This window comes from Pteronotus mesoamericanus, unplaced genomic scaffold (genome assembly GCF_021234165.1).
Source record: "Pteronotus mesoamericanus isolate MK-2021 breed Mesoamerican mustached bat unplaced genomic scaffold, CSHL_Meso_final scaffold_651, whole genome shotgun sequence".
Taxonomy (NCBI): Eukaryota; Metazoa; Chordata; class Mammalia; order Chiroptera; family Mormoopidae; genus Pteronotus; species Pteronotus mesoamericanus.
In genome coordinates this window covers 5,093,026-5,117,581 of record NW_026555325.1, presented here as the reverse complement: position 1 = coordinate 5,117,581, position 24,556 = coordinate 5,093,026, and the positions used below count along the sequence as shown (strand labels likewise).

At 32.8% G+C, this 24,556-nt stretch overlaps 1 protein-coding gene across 1 annotated transcript in view; it reads left to right on the top strand.

Annotated features, from left to right (window-relative positions):
* LRP1B (LDL receptor related protein 1B) overlaps positions 1 to 24,556 on the top strand; it is a 1,772,547-nt gene that overhangs the window by 1,579,227 nt on the left and 168,764 nt on the right. Inside the window, exon 66 of the mRNA XM_054562474.1 lies at positions 881 to 1,000. Within this exon, the coding sequence (XP_054418449.1) occupies positions 881 to 1,000 (120 nt within the window). The remainder of the gene's footprint in view (positions 1 to 880; positions 1,001 to 24,556) is intronic.

Genomic DNA, 24,556 nt, shown 5'->3' with positions numbered 1-24,556 from the left:
TTTAATGTATGTTACCAAGATATTTCAAAAAACAAGAGTAAAACATTTTTCATTTTGTTCACCACTTATTTTAATCTCCTACCACAATTCAAATTACTTTAAGTAGAAGGAAAAACAACTTACGTACATATGTAGGCAGGAACGCTGGTGCGCTCACATATATGCAGGCTCTGAACAATAGAGTGCCTGTCAAGTTTCAGGATTTCAACAGATATGCTTTCAGCATTTCTGTCTTGTTGAAGTTCTATTTTATTCCCCTAAAACTTTTATCAGTAAATAATGTGCACTCATCCAGTAATTTGACTAAGTTGATTCATTGTAAAGTCAGTACCAGTTATTTATGGTTAGCCATTCTTAAAGCTTATCCTTAAACTGATTAGGATTTGTGATGCAGTTGAGTCTAAGTCAGATGTTCTCTTCTTCGCTCAAAGACAACACAGCTAGAGATTTGGGTAAATTTTATGCTTTTTGTTTCTTCATTGAATGGTAGCTTCCAATTTTAGTATTTTTTTGTTTATAAAACTGCATATGTATACATGCATTTTTAAATGCATTTATTATGAAAAATTTATTCTAAAAGACCCTTAATTCTCTGTTTATAAAATTAGTTTTAAAATCTAACCTAATTTTGAAATAATTAGACTGTTTGAAAAATCTAATTTTTATCAAATGCATCATTGGAGAAATATGTTTTATTTATTTCTACTGAAAGAATATTAGGCATACATTATAATTAAAAGTTAAAACTCCTCACTTTCAGAGCCTTATTAATTAGAGGATGATACATTTTCAACTATTTTAAACATTTGTTTGTCTAACTGCTTTTTACATAAAGTGTCCTCGTCCAAAGCAACCTTTTAATAGGTGTTTTCCTCTTAAGCTGAAAACAGCTGTTCTCCAGACTATTTCCAATGTAAAACTACCAAGCATTGCATTTCCAAGCTGTGGGTTTGTGATGAGGATCCAGACTGTGCAGATGCATCAGATGAGGCCAACTGTGGTGAGTGTTTTGTGACTGTGGATCTTACCTATTGTGTTTATGTCATCATCTGTGATGGCCATAGTGAGAAGAATTTGAACACAATTCTGATGAAACTGAGGTCTTACATGAGAAAGTTTGTCTCTGTGTTCACAGAGTCGACAACTTCAGGTTAGCTCTTTCACAAGAAGAATGGAGAGGTAAGGCAGAAGAGTCAGTATATTGCTTAGTTCACGTCAAAACTGCTTCTCAAAAGATAGATCAAAAAGGTGGGATAAAACTCTAATCTCCTTTTATTATAGTATGCATATGATATTAGCATTTAATGAATAGAAATAATGAAACGCTATTTTTATATTGTCCAAAACTTCGTTTTTCTGAATAATTTCATATGATTTTTCATTTATTCAATAATAATTTCATCTTAAACATGGTAAAAAAAGGAAAAATAAAAGTATTTGATCTTTTTTAATAAATGCCTGTCATCACTTGTTAGCACTTGGTTCTGAAACATTAATCCTCTCCTTCAATCATTTATTTTACTTAAAATAATTATTCTTTAATTAACCTTGTAGAAATGGAGAACATAATCTTTTGTTTAATGTATTTTATCTTATCTTAAAACTGTTAACATTGAGAAAGAAGTGAAGAGTAGTTGTCACATGTAATTTATTTTATGGGCATTTATTTAGTGTTGAGGCTATTTTGTAGGTGAATATACCAAATAGCATTGTTGGGGAAATAAAAAGCTCAACCTACTAATTGATTAGAGAAGACACAGTTTGCCTAAATTAAAGATAACACTTTGAGGCTTCATAGACAAAATTGTGTTTAATACATTACCAGAATTCACACTGCTCTTAATAAACACTTCTGGGAGAAACAAAAATTATAAAAAGAATTTAGATTCTCTGAAATTCTATTTTTATTGATCAATACTTATGAACTACATGTATAACCTCTGGCAATAATGTATCATTTTCTTCTAATGTCTTACATGCAGCTCTGCCTTTTGAGCAAGCAACCAGCATAGCTTATCATGATGTGATAAAGCCAGGCTTTACAACTTTGTGGAATTGGTATTTATAATCAATTCACAAGGTCTCAAAGTATATTCATCACCAATTTGCCCATAACAATTACTAATGATGTTTGTTTATATTATATTATTGACATTTACTATATTTTGTATATTTATTTATAAAAGCAAACTAAAATAATGTCATATTTGCAATCGGTATAATTTTTTGCCTGGAATGTTATATCTAGATTTGTTCTGTTCTTCCTCCTCAATTTGATGTGCTAACTGTTTTAGTAGATTATATTGTGCCAATTAATAATTATCAATCATCATAAAAATAATGCCTAATATTTATTTGATGTTTACCATATGGCCCAGTAACTGTTAAAGGCTTTAATTACCTCATTTAATCTTTTTATTTTCCCCATTTTATCATTGAAGAAAATGAGGCCCAATGAGGGTATGAAATTTGCCCAAAGTCCCACAGTCAGCAAGCGGTGAAAGTGAGACTTGAATCCAGGGTTCCATTTCATTCTTTAATAAACAAACTGAACTAACAAACAAAATAGAGACAGACATTTAGATAAAGATCAGGATGACAGCTATGGGGGTGGGGCTAGGGAGTGGAAGGATGAGGCAAAATGGAAAATGGACTTATGGACACAACAGCGTGGTGATTGTGGGCAGTGTGGGACGGGGTATAAGGGGGGCTAAATGATAATGCAGAAAAATACAATAATTTTTTTTAAAGAAAAACATTTGAATGTTTTCTGTTACAAAGTTAAATATATATATATATAGCATTAAAACACTTAGCTCTGTTTCTAAGTAAAATTATTATATATATACTAATTTTACAGACAACAGAGAAAATAAGGATTGAGAAATGCTATACTGCCACGAACAGCACAGGGTGGAGGTCCCTGAGTGGGGCAGATGAGAGATCGAGAAAGACACAACACAGTTGAGAAAAAAATGGGGGCGAGGTGGGGCATTGTCCTCTGATAGAGAGACAATGACAATGACCATGGTCTCCGAATTTCTTTTATAAGAGTTGGTTAGATAAAGCTCAAGGGAGTTGCAGGCATAAGGAAATGCTGTGGGCACAAATTGTTCCATTCCCAGGCTATCTGCGATAAAGCTTTCTTCGGCAAAAGTTGCAGCCATCTTCAGCTGAAGCTTGAGGTTAACTATTTCCTTCCCACCCCTCCTGGGTTCTGGCTGCCATCAGCTGCCAACTTGCTCTACTTTGCAGATGCAAGTGGTCAAGCATGGCTTTGCCAAGCATTTAACCTGGATTTTGATGCTAGTCATCACCATCCTCCACAAAAACCACAATAAGATATCACCTCACACCTGTCAGAATGGCTATCATCAACATATCAACAAACAATTGCTGGCAAAAATGTGGAGAAAAGGGAACCCTTTTGCATTGCTGAGAGTGCAGATTGGTGCAACCATTGTGGAAAGCAGTATGGAGACACCTCAAAAAACTAAAAATGGACCTGCCTTTTGACCCAATGATCCCATTTCTGGGAATATATTTGAAGAAACCCAAAAATTAATTCAAAAAGACATAAGCATCTCTATGCTCATTGCAGCATTATTTACAATTGCCAATATAAGGAAGCAGCCCAAGAGTCCTTCAGTAGATGGTGGATAAAACAACTATGGGACATTTATACAATGGAATCCTACTCAGCGGTGAAAAAGAAGAAAAATTTACCTTTTGTGACAGCATGCGTGGATCTGGAGAACATTATGCTAAGCGAAATAATCCAGTTAGAGAAAGACACATACCATGTGATTCCACTTATATGTGGAATTTAATGACCAAACTGAACTAACAAGCAAAATAGAGACAGGCTCATAGATAGGGAATAGGATGACAGCTATCGTGATAGGGGGAAAGTTAGGGTTGGAGGAATCGAGCAAAAAGGAAAAAGGACACATGAACAACAGTGTCATGATTGTGGCGGGTGGGGGGGACTATCAGGGGAGTTAAATGGTAATGGAAAAATGCAATAAATAAAGAATCTTAAATAAACAAAAAATAAAAAGTAAAAATAAAATTGTTCTACAAAAATAGTTTTAAAAGCTTTTTATGTGTTAGGTATTATTTTAATCATTATGTGAATTATATCATTTAATCCTCACAACAATCCTATGAGAAGAATATTATTTTTATTCCTAATTTAAAAGTAAGGATATAAAACCATAAGTAAGGATTATAAGTGATTTTCCCAGAGTCACCCAGGTGTAAGAGGGTGAGAAGATATTTGAATCCACAGGGTTTGTCTCTGGACCCAAATACTTAACTATTAATAAATAGAGCTGCTTTGACTTGCTTTAAATTTTCAATAAGGTAAGAAATTAGACATAGATATAAATGATCTCAAAGAAATTGGAATAGGTAAATGTCATCAGAAGAAACTGCATCCTTAAATTGATTTTTAAAGTAATCTGTTGTCAATAACAGTGAATGAGTGGGAGTAGGGGTGGCAATAAAGGCAATTTGAAGGCAATAATAAATCAAACAAAAATTAATCTTCTTTTGTCATCAGCATTCTTCAGTGGCAATTCTCAACATAGTGATAGAAGTCCCCTCCCTGAAAGGGCATTCCATGTCATCATGACCTCAGATGGAAATTTAGTGGCTTGTCACAAAGTACAATGAAAAAATTAAAGTAAATTAAGTACAATGGAAAAATAACCCCAAAAAAACCCCCGTTAAATTCTAGTTTGACACAATTCTAGGTTGACAATGGCCTATCAAACTCCAGTGCGTGTCAGAGAAGCCCTATCTTTCCATGACTGAACTCTTCAAAATGAAGCAGCTAGGAACAATGAAAGAGAACTAAATAGAGTATAACTTTCTCATCAGCCATTGAATGCTACCTAACTCTCTGTTCATACTCTGAACCATCTGCTGTGTGTTTCACAGCTTACCATTTATGTCATGGAGACCATACATTTGCAAACATTGTCCTTCTCTTAAGTAATTGAATGTATAAAAATAAACGTAGTATTATTTTTTTTTAAATAATGCACTTTCTCCTTCCTAAAAGCTTTTTTAGTGATTATATATGTGTGCATACACACATACAGATTTTCTGTAAATACATTATACCAGGAGCGTTTTCAGGAAATGAAGGCATTCCTAAGATTCTAACTTTGAATTATACAGGTTATTTAAGAAACTATAATAGTGCTTTTTGAAAGGGTGTCTGCATTGTTTTCTTATTCAAAATTTCCTCCCAATATAAATAAAGAGTATATAATACTGAGGATCTATGAGTACAGAAAATCAAATCTAAATTATTGTGATCAATGTTTCTTATAAGTTTTGTATGAATAAATGATTATTAAATAGATTAAAATACAAGTGGGTATTGAGATGAACCTTTGTTCACATTAATATTATTTACCCTTATTATGCTGTCAAAAACTCTTATCATTCAGAGTAACAGTTATTAACACTATGCTTTTTTCCAGTATTTTGAAAAAGTTAATGAGAAAGTTGTTGTTGTTTTTTTTAACTTTATAAAACTTGATCATTGGCTACTAGACACAAATTGTCCGGATATTTTTTTGGATGGTACTGTTAAGTCTTAAACTAAATGCTGTATATGTTGGCACTGAAACAAACACAAAAATATGGACAAGTTGAAATCTTTAGTTTAGAACCATTAAACAAAAGATTATTACATGTGACTCTATTGACTAAAGGTGTGATTCTCCAAGAATAATCAGTGTCTTGTGAGGGGGCAACAATAGTTATCTTAAATTCCAGAGATTTTTTTTCATGTAATTTGATTTTCAAAGCTGGAATTTACTACTTCTTGATACTCCAAAAATTATCCATCTACTATCTATTTGGTTTCATTTTTTGGCTCAGTGCTGTAACTTGGTAATTTTTAGCATCTTACTGACAGATGGAAATTGTTCACTAATCATGTTGCTGAATTAAAATCAAATGCCTTTCTAAACCACAAAAAATGATGGAGCTGAAAATATCAAGTCCACTCAGTTGCATGTAGAATGCATATATCGTCATAATGTTCATGAAATCTGAAAGAAAGGGGTCATTTGAGGTCATCTAGTTAAAGTAGGGCCATGTTCGTCATTCATCATCTATACAAACAAAGAAAAATAAAACCATCCTTTTATATCTAATGCCCTCACACTATAAATGAAACCTGCTTTTTCTTTTTATCTTTCCCGATTGAAATTTTGAATATCTTAATATTTTCCCTTGTGTAAAGGCCCTCTGTTTAAGGATTCTCAACTTACATTTTTTTTTACATTCTTCTTTAGGCCAAATAATTTCATTTTGTTTAGTCTCTCTCCATGGATTCTATTTTTCATTTTGATAATCAGCTGTAAATCTCTCCCTGAAACCATCTCAATTTCTATACTTTGGTTATTATCTATGGACACTTTCAGTGAGCTAATGTGTGTCTTCTGTTCTCCCTTACTGTATGCCCACTTTTGTATTCTAATACTGTGTTTGATTAAAAATAAAAAGTGTTTGCACTGTTGATCTAGGACCAATTTCAATAACCCCCAATTAGAAAGATTTCATATATATTGTACCAGGTTCTCAGTGTTACCTGTTAATGAATTGTTTTCATTCATTTTAAAGCATTCTAATGAAGTCTACTGTCTCCTTTGCCAAATTATAAATTTCAGGAGGGCAAATTCCATGTATCTTCTATTTCTTAATATATACATAGTACCTAGGGCAGAATATGAAACAAATACATATTTAAGAAATGACTGAAGGAAAGAAATAAAAAATACAGGTATTATTTGGTTCAGCTAAGTATAAGACATTTCTCCCCTAAATCTGGACTTGTGGACTCTAGAGTCCTTGTTTTCTAAATTTATATATATTTTCTTTCATTTTTGTGTAAGTATTGCTTTCCCTCCTTATCAATTTAATACTTTAGGCTTGATTAGTGTGAAAAATTGACTTAAGTTTTAAGGAGGTTTCAATATACAGAATCACTGACTTGTTCTGTCAGACTTGTTCAATGAGGTGTGCCTCCCCACAGGACAACAGGTGTGCTATGGGATACATTACAGCTCTGTGAATGGAGGCCATAACCTTTGGAATTAATAGCAACACAGCTCCGTTTTTTATTTCATCAATCATTAATTGGATAGATTTATTCAAGTGTTGACTAATTTCTTTTCTTTTTTCTTTTTTCTTTTTTTAATTGTTCAAATACATTTGTCTCCACCTTCCTGTCACCACTTTCCCCACCCCCCTCCCCCACCTCCCACCCTCATTCCTTCCCCACTTTCGCTTTGTCCACGGGTCCTTTATACATGTTCCTTGACTTGACCCTTCCCTTCCCTTTCCCCACCCACTCCCTCCCTCCTTCATTCTTGATACTGTTTGTTTCTTTTTTCTTTCAATGTTGCTGGTTATATTTTCCTTGCTTGTTTGTTTTGCTGGTTAGGATCCACTAATAGGTGAGATCATATGGTATTTGTCTTTTGCCCCCTGGCTTATTTCACTTAACATAATGCTCTCCAGTTCCATGCATGCTGTCGTGAAGGGTAGAGCTCTTTCTTTTTCTCTCTTTTTTTAAAAATTTCTTTCTGATGCATAGTATTCCATTGTGTAAATATACCATAGTTTTTTGATCCACTCATTTACTGATGGGCACTTAGGTTGCTTCTAACACTTGGCTATTGTAAATTGTGCTGCTATGAACATTGGGGTGCATAGGTTCTTTCGAATGGGCGTTTTGAGATTCTTAGGGTATAATCCCAGCAGTGGAATCACTGGGTCAAAAGGCAGTTCCATTTTCAGCTTTTTGAGGAAATTCCACACTGCTTTCCACAGTGGCTGCACCAGTCTGCATTCCCACCAACAGGGTACTAGGGTTCCCTTTTCTCCACGACCTTGCCAGCACCTGTTATTTGTTGATCTGTTTATGATGGCCATTCTGACTGGTGTGAAGTGGTATCTCATTGTGGTTTTAATTTACATCTCTCTGATGGCTAGTGATGCTGAGCATCCTTTCATATGTCTCTGAGCCCTGTGTATGTCCTCCTTGGAGAAGTGTCTGTCCAAGTCTTTTGCCCATTTTTTAATTGGATTGTTTGTCCTCTTGGAGTGGAGTCGTGTGAGTTCTTCATATATTTTGGAGATCAAACCCCTATCTGATGTATTATTGACAAATATATTTTCCCATACAGTTGGTTCCCTTTTCATTTTGCTGATGTTTTCTTTAGCTATGGAGAAGCTTCTTATTTTGATGAGGTCCCACTTGCTTATTCTTTCCATTATGTCCTTTGCTTGAGGGTACAAATCATTTCAAAAATTTATATGGAACCATAAATGACCCCGAATAGCTATAGCAATTTTGAGAAAGAAAAACAAAGCAGGAGGGATCACAGTACTAGACATCAAAGTATATTACAAGGCCACTGTAATCAAAACAGTCTGGTCCTGGTACAAGAACAATCATATAGATCAGTGCAACAGATTAGAAAGCCCAGAAATAAACCAATGTCTCTATGGTCAATTAATATTTGACAAAGGGGGCAGAAGCATAAATTGGAGTAAAAATAGTCTCTTCAACAAATGGTGTTGGGAGAGCTGGACAGCTACATGCAAAAAATTGAAATTCAACCACCAACTGACACCATACACAAAAATAAACTCAAAATGTACAAAAACCTTAAATATAAGTTACAACACCATAAAAGTCCTAAAGGAGAACATAGGCAGGAAACTCTCAGATAGCCTACGCTGAAATATTTTCAGTGTTGACTATTTTCTTAACTTTAAACAGATAAAATAATTTTGTCCTTAGAAACCTGTTGAGAGAACTAAAAGAAATAAAAGAATGTGTCTACTATGTATATAAGTACACAGTAAGCCCTCATAATTAATTTCTGTTTCTTTTTTCAACACTTTTTGCTAAATACTTAGTATTGACAAAGGATAACACAATCAGTTACACATTTTGTAATGGAGGCTGCAACATTACAGGAAAAAATAAAACATTTAACTAAATATAACAAAATTTTATGACACGAAAATAAATAAATAATTAGTTACAAAGAATTTGTAACATAAGAGAATAATGAAAAGTATAATAATAAATGCCGGTCATATACTAGTATGAGTCTTAAGGTGTTTATTATATCTTTTCCACAAAACCTTAGAATCATAATTTTGTATATGCACTATACTTGGTGAGTCCTGTTTGTTTAACAGCTTTATTGAAGTAAAATGTGCAATTTGTTAAGTTTGAACAGGTGTACGCATCACAACAATATCATGAACATATTAATCTCCACAAGAAAGTTCCTGTTCTGCTTTGCAATACCTCTCTTTGCCACCACTTCTTGCATCCCTGCCTCCTCAGACAACCATTTATCTGCTGTCAGTCTATAGATTAGTGTGCATTCAGATAAAACTGAAATAATACAGTATGCATTCATTTTGTCTGGCTTATTTCACTCACGTGGCACTGGAAGAAGTAGCTTGTACTCTTGATTCTATCCTTAGCTTCTTCAAGCTACCAAATAAATTTGCTGCAGCTATTTGGGGTCATTTATGGTTTCATATAAATTTTTGAAATGATCTGTACCCTCAAGCAAAGGACATAATGGAAAGAATAAGCAAATGGGACCTCATCAAAATAAGAAGCTTCTTCATAGCTAAAGAAAACATCAGCAAATCATTTAGAAAGTGATTTTCCCACTAATCTATATAAGTGGGAAAAATATGGTTTATTTGAGTGTTCCAAATAAAAAGGAAGTGGGATTCTCTATTTATCAATACACAACAGCATTGCAAATTAGCAGTTAGCAAATAAACCGCTAACATATTACTTTTCTCCTAAGTCTGCTAGTTTTCTAAAAATTATTAATTCAAAGAGACCATGATTAATGCACAACTCATATTATATCTGCCCACCTTGAAATGTTATTTTCTTGCCACACCAAATTTATTGTATTTCTAACATATTGAGACTCCTGCAAAACCCTTCATATTTTTTCCATTTGAATAATTTCTTGCACTTAATCAATTGCCTGTGCTGAGACCACAAGTAATTTTTATTTTGTTGAATATTACTTTCTCCCCACCCTTCTTTTATTGAGATATAATTGACATATAACAATATATTAGTTTAAGGCATACATAATGGTTTGTTGCATGTATACACTGTGAAATGACCACCACATTAAATTTAGTTAACATTTTTCACCTTACATAGTCATATTCTTTCTTTTTTATTTCCTATCATCTTATTTGTTTTCTACTTGTGCCATTCATGCTCTGTTCCATTTCCTTCTTTTTCTGCTAGCACTTTTAGCTTGTTAGGGGCCAGATTTTTTATATTTCTGTAAATATTTTTGAGGTTTGTTTTGCAATGCTCTTAAGTTACATTAACCAGTTTTATCGATTGATGTTTAGCTTTTAAGTTTTGTTAGGTGGGAACAGAGCAGGGTTTTTTGGGGTTTTTTTTGTTTTAGTTTGTTTGTTTATTTTGGGGTTTTGTGCTATTTGTTTTGATTTTTTTCTCCTTGGACTAACTATTCTCTTCTGAGGCAAAACCATCCTCAAAACTCTACCCAGTGTCCTGTGCATTATAAATTGTTTAGCCTGACTGTAGGAACAGGCACTATTTCAGGTTCTATGTTAACTATAGATACTCCTTATAATCTTTTTGGGGTGGTTCTCTTGCTTGCTTCTGGTAGTTTTTTTTTCTGTTTGTTTGTTTTTTTTTTAATATGTGTACACTGAATGATTCTCTGCTGAATACTCAAAGGAGACCCTCTGCGAACCTCTGGGGTTCATATTCTGTGCAGCATTCTCTTCTTCATTACTGTCCTGATAACTAGGATGGTTTCTTCAGACTCTAAGTTAAGTCTTGACAGCTCAAGGAATCCACTGATTTTGCCTAACTTTACTTCTTTCTCAAACTCTTTCAATATGATAAGGCCTAGCAAGGTTAGGGTTCACCTAATTCATTTCTCTTTTAGAGATCATTGTCCCTTGTTGCCTGATGTTTAGCATCTTGATAACCATTGTTTCATGTAATATATCTGTATGTCTATGTCTATATCTGTATCTAGCTCTATCTAATCTATATCTATAGATATATAGCTTGTTCTATTGTTTGTTTTTTTCAGGTGGGAGGAGAAATCTGGTGCAAGTTGCTTAAAGAAATTCAAAAGTTTTATTTGTTTTTTATGAAACTCAACCTCTCCGATAAACCTTCAATGCTTAGCTTTATTTGCCCAGCCCTGATATTTCGGCCCCAATGTCCCAGACATAATCTATTCTTCTAATCAGATTATATTTCCCCAGGTCTTAACTGCCTTGCTAAGTCTTCATTCAAGTACTACCATACATATGGAGAAGTTGGCATTTGTAATAATTTTGGAATAACACAGATATGTTTAAACAGGGACAGAATTCTCAATATACTGTGATTTTATTCTAATAGAATCTAAACAGTATTATGCCTTTTCTGGTCTACAAGAAAGAGTGCCCATTTTGTTAAATCATATGCAGTTACTTAGAGGTAAAGTATTGTAACTTCTTATATTGTGCTCTTTATTGGACTTGCAGAACATGTGAATAGGCAATTTTCAATGAAATTTTTGGAACTATTTAGAAGAGAAAGTGTAGATCCATTGCTGAATATAGCACTCACTATTGATTCTCTAGTGTTACAACTTTTTAAGGAATATGACTCCAAACCCAGGTTAAATGATGAAACTTGTAGGTAAGGCTATATCACAAGTAACCTAGGCACTTTCTCCTTATTTCACAGTATTTTTGAGGGTGGCTACACTACACTCTGTTATTTATTTGCACCATATTTTGTGTTCAGAAATCTCTTCCTGAGTAGCAGTAAAGTGAAATAACTTCGGTTTATTAGACATTTCTATATTTTATATTTATTAGGTCTATAGGCAGTGTCAGGTTAGGATGGTTTATTTTAAAATCTGGACTTTTATCTATATAATGAAGATACTAAGAAGGGTGGTTGTATACACCAAAGGAGGCACTTTCAGAACCCTGGTACAAAAGTATTGCATTGGAGGCCATGGATTATTCATGGCCCATCGATCTGTGTTTATGGTGAAAGGCCACAAACCCAACCTGAATCTGCAGTTGTGTAACTGGACCAAGGTCCACTATGGTAATTTATCCTCTCAGTGCAGCCTCTGCCTCAATCTCTTAAAGACTAGAAAGTGTGGTTGAAGACAGGAGAGTTACCAGGGGGTGGGAGCCAGAAGCTGAGAGAGTGTGTCCTAGGCAAGATGGTAACTCTGTTCAGGACCCAGGCCAGGCTTTCAGAAAGAAGGCAGAGAAGCTGTTGCGAGTGCAAAATGAAAAGCACCCTCCTTTTGTTCTTTGGTCATAATCCATCCCTTCTCCACTGGGGCACATATTTATTAGATATGTTATTGATACATGCAGTGGACTTTCTGAAAATATTGACTATTTAGGTAATTTAAATCGATCAGTTGTAAACAATACAGATAAGATAATTTTCCTTTATTTATTTTGCTGTTACATAATGGTAAGGCTCTGGGCCAGGGTTTTCATTATGGAAATAAAAGAAAAAGCTGAAAATAAATCGATGTGTTTTAATTATCTTTAGAGATAAAAGCAAAATATTCCAAGTCTTGAATAACGAAGTGGTGAGGGTTTCTACAGTTAATAATAAAAGAAAGATGGATATTGGGGAGTATTTCAAGAAAAGGATGAGCTATATTTTTAAGGTATTAAAAATCACTAGATGTTAAGTACCATTGGAAGTGGGATTCTCTTTTCATCAATACACAACAGCATTGCAAATTTTCTGAAAAGGACCAACATAATTATGCAACAAGACTTCCTGCTGAGGTGGAGATGATATTTTGCTTTAATGTGGAGTAAATGGTTCTGCAAATGACAGCATAACTACCATGGTCCCTGATATGTGAATGTCTGCCAAGAAAATATAGTTTTAAGACAGGTCTTTGTCCTTCAAAAATATTTTTAATGGTATATGCAACTTTATTTTAAAACAGTGAGTGCCTTTTTGTTTAGATGCTTTCAGTTTAGAATAAAAATTTGTACCTTTGGCTCTCTGGTCATGTGTTAGTCAGGAAAATGTAAAACTGTTTAATTTAATGCTTTCCTAGATGGGTGTTTCATTGTAGCAGAGAACAACAGAAGTTCACAGTGATAGATTTCCTATTGGAGACCTTAGTTCATACCTATCTCTAAAGGGATTTTCTCTAAAGTAAACATTTTTAAATATTGGTAGAGAAAGGAAAACCAATGTTAACTCATCTGGGGTATATGAGAAATTTAAGAATGAAGATAAAGAATTAAGATGGCTTTACTTTTTTTCTTAGGCCTCCAAATATTATCTTGGTAATGTCAACTTAGTATTTAAGGTCCGGTATGATGGAATTGTGTGTTAGTATTTATGTGTTTAAGTGTATTTATCTTTCTTCACAGCCAAAATGATGCATCCAATCTACCATTATACCTTCAGCCAATACTACCATTAGGCCTTCTTTTAAAACCCATTTTTAGTACAGTACTTATCAATTTGTATGGTATATTTAAAAATTTCACATTCTCCAATATTCTATTAAAAGTTTGTTAGGAGATAACACATTTTCAAGACTGTAAGTATTCTGGCATTGTTCTACATCATAAGCATGCTTTGTAAATGTTTTTGGAAAATGATCTACTTAATTAAACTATTCATGTGAATAAATATGTAGATACCACACTAGAAGTATGATAGGATGTAAAAAACAGCAAAGAATTTGTCCTCATCATTTATTGGCCATGTAAGCTTAAGTGTATGAACCTCCATAAGCTTAATTTTCTGAAATGTAAAATGAACACTATCTATTATAAAGTTATTAAGAGGATTAATTAAGGTTGCATTTTTAAAATGATTTATGCTATATCTGACACAAAGTTTAATGTGCAATTAAATTTCCCTATTCTCCTTCTCAAAAATTCTTTTTTAAATACTTAGTCAATCCAGCACTCCTACTAACTTAGAAATAGAGAGAGGAATACTGTTTACATCTAGTATATTTGGATTAGATTTTTATTATATTTACCTCCATCTGGATATATACTTTTCACAATATATCTTCATCAGTTATATATATATATATGTATCTATTTTCATTTTTTTAATGAGCAAAAGCCCATTTGGCAGTATCCAAAGAAAGGGTTCTATATAAAGCCTTTTTAAGTCTAGAACACTGGGAACTGATTCAGATGTTAGCTATAACCAAAGCAATTGGACTTGTAAAGTGAAGAAACCATTTCAGAACTTTATTTTAGAGTTATTTCTTTTGTTGTTGTTGAATTTTGTAAAGAATTTCCAGTAAAGATCATTCCTCACCCTTGTAGAGGAACTAATGATGTGTTTGCGTCTTTTGGAGTCTATTCTCTTATTTTTTCATCAGACTTTTCAGTGCTTGGTGGAAGGACCATATAGAAGGAAAGTTTCAGCTAGAAAATGTGGGCTAATGGAGGATGAGTTTAGTTGTTAAAAGTGATGAAGGGGAAACAAAATTCAGCAACAGAGATTTGTGGAATTCTGATACCTGAGAATTTTTTTCTAAATTTATTCTCACTGTACCCTGAGGCAACATAGCTACCTTCAGGTTTGTTTATTCATCATTTGAATTGAGAACATCTAGTCTTTAATTAACTTATGGGATACATTCTTGCCCATTATAAAAGATGATTAAAAAAAGCAAAAACTTGTACAAAAAAAGAGAGGATGAAATAAATAAATTTAACTGAGGTCCTGTGATGTGTCAGTTACTTTCCTGTAATCCTCAGAGAAAACTGTAAATTAGATGGTATTGATACTGTTATTATGGCCGTTACTATAATTTTCATTTAATAGATGAGGAAACTGAGAGTCAGAAGGTAAGGTCAATGACCAAGCAAAGAAATCAGTAAGAATGGATTTAAACACAAGGCAGTCCAGCCACAGGAAAAGTTGGATTTCCACATTTTCATTTCAACTGCACCTAATTCCAGTTTTGTCATTAATTACCACTGTGACTTGTAGAAGTCGCATAAGTTCTCTGAGGCTGTTTCCACACCTTATATTTAGAAGCCTGGATAAAACCTTTTTTCCCCCCTGGATAGTAATTTCATCATCTGTAAATAGCAAAAATGTGAAAAGAATTCATATAATAATACCAATGTAGTATATTTGCTTTCAAAATTTGTCATATAAGTTGTTTCAATCTTCTTTGTGATTCTTTCCATCCAAGTTAGTTTCAACACTTAAAACAAGAGGAATTATCTAATAAAAAGAACAGTTACATAATTCAGAAATTTCAGTTTACTGTTAACTGAAACAGTTTCAAATTAATAGTTTCTATTAAAATAATAAATTCAATAAATATTTTCTCATATAGCTATATAAATCTGGAAGAAAATTAGTGTTTTGTTTTATCAAAATAGTTTTCATCAATGCACAAGAAAGAAAGCTTGTACAAATCTCTTTAGTAAAACAAGATTTAGCTCACAGTCATTGATTAGCCATTTTCTACTTATCAGAATTGAAAAAAGGAGAAAACCTGTGTTTCTGTGTATCTGCTTTTACCCCAACAGATTTTAGTACGCAGCAATATAGATTTATATAGTGGCAAATAAATTGTATTAATTTATATATATATACAGAGCATGTTTTTGATCAACCTTTTGAACATTCGTCAGTTTGAATGAAGACTGTACTTCATCGAAGACATTTAATATCAGTTTATCTTTCCATTTTTCTTTTCCTCACTATTCCTGTCCTTTCCTTCATCTCACTGTTTTTATTCTTTCTCTCAGCTTCCATTTTCACTTTATTCCTTTCTTATTTTCTCCCCATTTCAATAAGACCTAACACAGTAAATGTAGTGTGCATTCCAGCTATTTTGTTTTCTTCAAATGTGTTATATAGATGATAAATTTAAAATATCTTTTACCCTCACTTGGAATCCATATATATATATTGTCTTTAGCAAAATAAATTTGTTAGTCTAATATCAGGGGGTGGGGGAGATGGATAAAAACAAAGAATTATAGTGATTATGTAATTATGTAGTTCTGTCACCTCTCCTGTTTTGGTAACAATTTTGATGACTTTTGTTTCTACCCATTTTTTAGTTGAATGCTTCCATTACATGAGTCAGCTCTTAATGTGCAATAAAGAATTATTATAATCCAAATACTCTCCAAAAAATCAAATTTGATCTATGTAATATCCAATCATGATCAACAAACCAATTAGAGAAAATATATCTAGGTCTTTCTTGACCTTTGCTTTAGTAATTTGTCAATCCATTTGTTTCAGAAACATTATACAAAATATGATTCTGTTTATATAAAACTTATAATGGCTTCTGTATAGTAACGATTTTGACATTATTTTAGAAGAAACCCAGCACAAGATTTTTTTCTCAGATTCCGGAGGGGGTGGGGAACTGTTTGGTGAAGTGCTTTTATGTTTAATTTCCTGTACATTATATATCTTATTTTATTTTGTGCCCATTAATATTTATCCCATATCAAACCCTCTCTCCACATATTGATAATGCTTGCTTGCCTCATAATTACATCATCCTACATTTTAGGTATAAAATTAAAATGAGGCGTTTTGGCATACTAGTCACTTGAGGTTGCCATCAAACATTATTCTTTGGGTCTAATATTTCAGCAGCTTAGAATTAATTTTGAAACTATTATTGTAAAATCAATTTATGTATCATCTATTCAAAGACATAATTGAATTTTGGCTTTAAGATTCAGAATGCCCACAATGTTATATTTATATATCATAGTAAGTATGATTATTTTGTCTCACCCACTGTCCTCCATAACATTTGGTTTTCTACTTCTCCTGAGTACTTTTTTTTCCTTCAGATTTCTCCTTAAGGCAATATAGACCAACTAGTAAGTCTTATGTTTAGCATATCATTTTTAATTTTTGAGAAATATACACATTTATTTTTAATGACAGAGAAACATGCCAATGCCTGGAAGAAAAGCTTTAGGTTGCAGACCTGAAACACAATATTATTATACAGATTCGGTGAACCCACAGTTGTGCCTTACGTATTAAGTAGTTAAAATAGTATAAAATAGTTAAAACCACAAGTACTCTAAGTTAAATGTCCCTAATTCATGTGAGTGTGTGTTTGAATGTGTTTTACTCCTAAAATATTTGAAAAAACTATGCCAAAGCAATAACTCCTGATGTATAGCAATCGTTCAACATGTAAGCAATAGATAATTTCATATAGTGAAGAGAACATGTATTTTAAATATGCACTTAAAGTATATAAAACAATTTATCAGATTACAATATCAAAATCTTGTAGCTCATGATGAAGCTAGATTATGAAGAGTTAAGCAATTTAATAAAGTATTAAGTAAATGCCAGTAGAGGTGATAGTGAAAAATAGCCTATCTGTGAAGATGATGTATGGACAAGTGAAGTAAGGTAAACCTGGCGCTCGCTCATTGGGTTCCTTTCTCCTCCCCTTCTGCTTTGTAGCTATTCCCAGAGGGGGCGAGCGACCTGGTCCTGTAACAACTGTTGCATTCAGCTTCCACAGTGGATATTAATTTGAGGATATATCCTATGTATCACAGGATATATATTTTAAAGTGCCATTTTTTCCTTCGTAGACCCATAAGACAATGAGGGAAAATTCTGTATCTTCATTTTTATTGTGACATTTGTTTATTATGACATATTGAGAACTGGAAGAAATATTTGAATAAATAAGTTAATGCAGATTTAATGATTTATATCATCCATTGAAATACCTTTTCTTGCATGTTTTAATAGTTGTATTAAAATATGAACTGTATTGGCACCTTTATTTAAATTCTTCTATTACATTTAGCTCAAGTACCGTTTGTTTGTTTGCTTCTTTTTTGCATTTCTTTTATAGCCTGTTGTCTCTGATAAATATGATTCTACAGCAGATGCAGTGTTATTATAGGAGGTGAACAAGCCTATTAAAAGGTGAATAAATACATCTAACTATTAAGGTTTGTAAAGACATTGGGGAGTACACCAAGCAAACAATCATTTACTATAAGTAGAATCATAAAAAAAGGAAATCAATACTTTGCTGACTAGGCAGCCAATAAAGAAATGATAAGATAAAGTCTAATGTGATCATTTTTTGATAATGTAGCATCCAGTTGAACTGTAAGTCAAGTAAGGAGCATATTCTGTGTTGAGAGCCTATATGTATGGACTATATTTGTTTCCCTCAAAATGTTAAGTATGCCACATTTTGGAGGAAGAAGAAACATAGTTTAGAAATAACAAGTCTTGTCACTGAAAGCTTTGCAATATTATTCTTATTTTTCTGTAAGTGTAAATTATACTCACTGCATGAGTATCATTTCTTCCCCTCAGATCTGTTGCTGCTTCAGGGTTTTATGGTAAAGGGAACTAGGTTTTTCAATTTAAACTTTGGCACAACTTTTGGCACATACACAATTTTATGCAACTCTTAGAGACCACAGAAATTAGATCTTAGTATAAAATGGCAGAAGAAAGAAGCAATGAAAAACTTTGTTTGGAGGGATTATTTATGTTACAGTTTTAAAATAGTTTATAGTGCAGATTTGGGAGTCAGATGATAAGAATTCAAGTCCCTTCCACAGTTTAAGAGGTGTGGGCTTTGGGGAAAATAATTTACTGTAACTTGAGCTTTAGTATTCTCAGCTATTCAATGTGCTTTTTAAAACAAAATTTTTTTTGAGAGAAAGAGAGAGAGAAACATTGCTTTGTTTTCCTACCTATTTATACATTCATTGGTTGTTCCTTGTATGTGCCCTTGACTGGGGGATCCAACCCACAACCTTGGCATATTAGGATGATACTCCAACCAACTGAGCCTGCTGACCAGAGCTTTCTATATGCTTTTGTTATAGAGTTGCTAGGAAAGTTATGTAAGTCAGGCTTAACCTTGGACCTAGCATAGAAAAAAATACTTGCGCGCGCGCACACACACACACACACACACACACACATTAGCTATTGTTTTTAAGCTTATATATAAAAGTCAAACTGCAGTATAAAAATACTAATACCAATTCTAATAGACTGCTCCTAGCAATATTTACTTATGAATCTATTACGAGAACCCAAATTTACTGTATCAACTAAAATGAAATAGAAAATGCCAATGTTAAAAAAATTAAATTTCAGTTGAAATGATATATTTGTTGATTCTAGTCAATAAATCTAGCCCATAAATCAAATTATTGACCACTAGTCATATGTGTTCATTAATCCAGTTCTATTTTATTATTTTATTTTTATTAAATTTATCGGGATGACATTGGTTTACAAAACCATATAGATTTCAAGTGTACAACTCAATAAAACATCATCTGCACACTGCATCATGTGGACATTCCCCCAGGGAAAGCCTTTCCATTCCCCTTCCCTCCCCTGCACTTTGCCCAACTTCACCTACCCTTTCCCCGTTCCCCCTGGCTACCACCACACAGTGGACTGTGTCTATGTGTTATGTATATGTCTTGTAGTTAATCCCTTCACCTTCTTTCTTCCAGCCCCTTCAATTCCCTCTCCCATCTGAAAGCTGCCAGTCTGTTCCATGTATCCATCCCTCTATTTCTATTTTGTTCATCAGTTTATTTTCTTCATTAGATTCCACATATAAGTGAAATTGTATGGTATTTGGCTTTCTCTGACTAGCTTATTTAACCTAGCATAATTTCATTTTCTATAATACAATCACCATTTTTTTCAAAAATGAATTGGGTTTGCGGCTACCTATTTTATACTTTATCAGTGTGTGCCATCCTTCTCGCTTTGTAAGCATAAACATCAAAGCTGAGAACAAGGTCGTTATCCAGAATATACAAGCCAAAGAATCCATCATGGCAGATCAAATCCTGAATTTCTGTATTGCTTTAGTCAATGTAGCAATCACTCAAAGCTCCATCTTTTTTTTGGCATAATCCTAAGTAAACACCTGAAATCCATTGGTCAGAAAAGTTAGAAGAGAAAAGGAAATGTATATGCTGCCCTCTGAGGAAGAGAAATAGCAAGAGAAGTTCTGTGCAAAGCCTTGCCTCTTGTTAGTGACCCTCCTCGCCAATGGATGATCTTTGCGATCTGTCACCACTCAAGCTTCCTGTACTTCAGCCACCCACAGCACCAGTTTTGTTCATTTCTCTCCTAAGTTGTTTCCTTCCTTCTCCCAGATAATGGTATGACCCAATTCCTTCTCTTTGTCAGTCTTCAAGGACACTCTCTTAATATAGCATTTTCAGTTTATAATTTAAAATTTCCCCTCTGTGCCCATTCCCTATCCTCCTCTTCTTTATTTCTCACGGTAACACTTCTTATCTTTCAATGAATTATTATTACATTTTGTTCTTGCTAGTCTTACAAATCCTTACTTGGCTCTTAACATAAAAACTCAATGAGGGTAGAGATTTATGTCTGTTTTATTCATTGGTATAAGTCCTATAAGCTCAGAACAGTGCCTAGTACATGACAGGCCTTATGTTTGTAGAATAAATGATTGCATAAGACCCTTTTTAGCATGTTTTTTTTTTTTTTTCCAGAATGAGAAACAGCACTCGCAAGGATATGAATACAAATAGTTCACTCAGGAGATTGAATCTAGAAACCACTAGTTGAGTCTTAGGGAAGTTAACTGCAGAAAGAAAAGAATAGAAGATACATTATTGTACAGATAACTGTAGGAAAGGGACCTGTTCTACCAGAAAACTGTGGGATTGTGTGGGACAAAGGATAGAGCTGAGATATTTATTCATTTACTCCTCTCAGTCATTATTTTAGGGTTGCTCCTGGGAAGGAAGGGGCACTAATGTCAGGAAAAGTACTTCCATATTGGAACTCAGCAGAGTCACATATGCTTTATTTAGAAGTCGTTGGCTCATTGTGGACTGGTATGGTAGATACCAAGGATGATAGACATCATATGCTTCAAATCCATATACCAGAACAAAACCTCATCACTAGGGTTTCAGGAATCTAGGATATTCCTATATGGAGGAGACCCTAAACAGCTCACTGTGTTGTCCACTTTGTCTCCCACCATAAATTTTCAACCAAACCTTTGTATTCAGCTAACATCAGATATAAATATGCATTAAATTTTATTTTAAAGAAACATATTAAAAGGAAATCTTGAAGACTTGCCTAAGTGTATAAGGGACACAAGGCAATCTTATATAATTAGGTTAAAGTACATAATCTGATAGGATATAATCCATATAGTTAGATTACAGTCTAGGACTCACAAATGTCAGTCACCATCATCCAACACAACTATTTCCACTTCCTCTTATTAGTCTCTTTCAATTTCTTTACAGGCTGTCTTTGGAGCCTTAAAAATAGAGCCTATGCAATTATCTCAACTTTCTATAACTTTCTCTGTTGAAATGATTTTGTATATGAGAATAAACAATGAGTTGAAAATAGGTAACTTGGTTTAGCAGAACGTGAAATCGGCCACCAGACGGTGGTGTTGCTAAAACACATTTTTCTTTCATACACACTGCCCTCCAGAGAGGAAACAATATTTCTCCTAAGCCTTGTTAACAATAGAACCTATGAATTCTCTAAGGTATTTGGGATGTGGAGAAGTAAAAGAAAACTGCATTCTAGATGCATATCAAATACTCTTTTCTATGATGGACAACAACCAAAAGATAATTAATGGTTTATATATTATCAAATGAAATTTAAAATGATTCAGGGTGAAAGAGGTATAAAAAACAATTATGCCATTCAATACTAGTAATACTAGAAAATACTAACAATACTAGAAAGTTAAAAATACTTTAATTTTAGTGCAGTTGAATTTATACACAAAAATTTATTTTAGAGAAAATTTGACAGTATCAGAATTCTCAAAAAGTTCATATTGAATGTGATAAAATGTGTGTGTATATAAAAATGTGTATTCATATGTATATACACATGTGTATATACATATGAATATATAAATATATTTAATATGCATCTGTGTATGTGTGAAGAAATACATATACCTCCTTAACATATATATCATATATATATCATCTCCATATACACACACACACACACACTTAACCTTTCAAAGTATTAAAATACTAAAATTTAGATCAGTCTAGATCCACAAAATAGAAATGTTAAAAAGAAAAAAATGATAAGTATTTGAATTGTTTGCTTTCAATTTATTGAAGTCAATTTTTGACTTCAACATCCTTAACTAAATGTATTATGTATACCCAAAGCATATTCAGTAGATAAATGATTTACAGCAGTTGATCAAAACAAGATATTGCTTTTTGAAAAATATGATTATGCTCCTAATGCCCCCCACAAAAGAGCATACCAAAACTTAATTTATTATAATGTATATAATAGAATTATTTTTCTACAGAGGTATCTAGTAGCAAAAAAATAAAAATAATGTAGAAAAAATTTTTCTAAGTTTGGGAACCTATTTCAGCAGGATTTCAAATAGTTTAAAAGTGCAATGACAAATATAACAATATATCCACATATAAATCCTGATTCTTATGAGAATCTGTCCTAAAGCAAGCTCCAGCTCTCATACTCTGACTCTTTCACTAAGGCAATGTAAAAATGTGACGAATATGACTAAAGAAGGCTCTTTTGAAAAAGGCATTGACATACTTAACTGTAGAAGGAAGCATTTTATGGCAAATACTGTCTTTCCATAAAAAACAAAACAAAACACCTTGAATATCAAACTCTAGAGAACTCTTTTGCTGAACTAAGGTATACCCACAAGATAAATACTATGCAGCCATTAAAATTATTTATGTGAAATGTTTAAAGACTTATGAAAATCCTTAGCATATGTTTTTCTCCCTGTTGTGCAGCTATGAGCTATTTTTTCCTTTCTAAATTACATTATTTTAAATTTCCGTAAAGACTATATATTTCTTATGTGATTTTTTAAAAATTTATAAAATGCTCTTTTCCAAGAAATACAATACTATTGAAGCTAAAAATGTTTTATAGACCTGATAGTTTAAAAAAATATGCAGGCAATAAAAATAAAGCACATTTTTGTTTGAAAGACCCCAGGGACCTTGTAATCTTTCAAAATTTTAGGTGGGAAATGTGATTTCCCAGATCATTTAGTTATCTTATATGGTTCTAATACTTATGTGTGACCTCAGCAATTTACTAATATTTGTTCTTTGCCTGTAAAGTGTATAGAATGTCTCACCAAGTTTTAGTAAAGTCACTTATTCATTTAAAACAACAAGATAATAAATATAAGGGACCTAAGGCACTGACAGCAACATTTTAAAAATCTTAAATAATATCAGTTTTCTTCCTTGTAAGTTCATATAGCTTGCTGATGATAAAATTGTTATTATAATATACTTCTTTTACATTTTAATTTACTCCTTATTAATTTTACTTACTAAACATTTATCTACTCTATTTACTATTAATGCTATGTAAATAACTAGTTAATAGTTAATACTATTACTTATCACTACTTACTTTTTTTAAGCTAATGTCCAGTTTTATACTACATGAATTACACAATAATTATTAGCCTTCAAGAAACTGAAGGTAAATAATTATGTTGTACATGGCTAGGAACCAGATTTAGGATTCAAATCATGCTCTAACTTTAATACTTGTTTTTTTTTTTTTACCCCATTTCTCTCTATTTCTTTCTTACTATCTCTCTAAAATCAATAAATATATTTTTAAAATAGATGTCTGCACTCCATGTTTATAGCATCATTATTTACAATAGCCAACACATGGAAATAACTTGCGCGCATTGATTAATGAATGCATAAAGAAGTTCTGGTATATTCACAATGTAATATAGTAAGTGCTTACATAACATCATCAGTAGGTTACTGCAGCAAAATGACATATTTAAAAAAAAAAAACAATTTTACCATAAGCTAATCGATATAAACAGAAGTTCCTATGCATCTCATAAACATTATCATGAAATGACATTGATTAAAACATTACTGGAGGACCTGCTGTATTGTTCAACCATTAAAAAATAATAGAAAGGAAATCGTACCATTTGCAACAACATGGATGGACCTGAGGGCAGTATGAGTAGTAAAATAGATCAGACCTAGACATATTCTGTATGATCTCACTTACACTCATATATGTGGAATATAAAAATCCAGCCCAAAATACAAGCAACAAAATCTCTCAAAATCATAGAAGAAAAGAACTTGTGATTATTAGAGGCAGAAACTGGGGAGAAAGGGAAATTGGAGTAAAGCGGTCTTAAGTTATAAACTTTCAGTTATAATATAAGTACTAGTAATGTACAACATGGTGGCTATAGATAACACTGCTATGTGATATATAGAAAAGTTGTTAAAAGTCAATCCTAAGAGTCCTCATCTCAAGAAGATTATAGTTTTCCTTTTGCATTTTTTTTTATTGTGTCAGTGTAAGAAGATGTATGTTAGCTGAACTTATTGTTGTAATCGTTTCAAAATA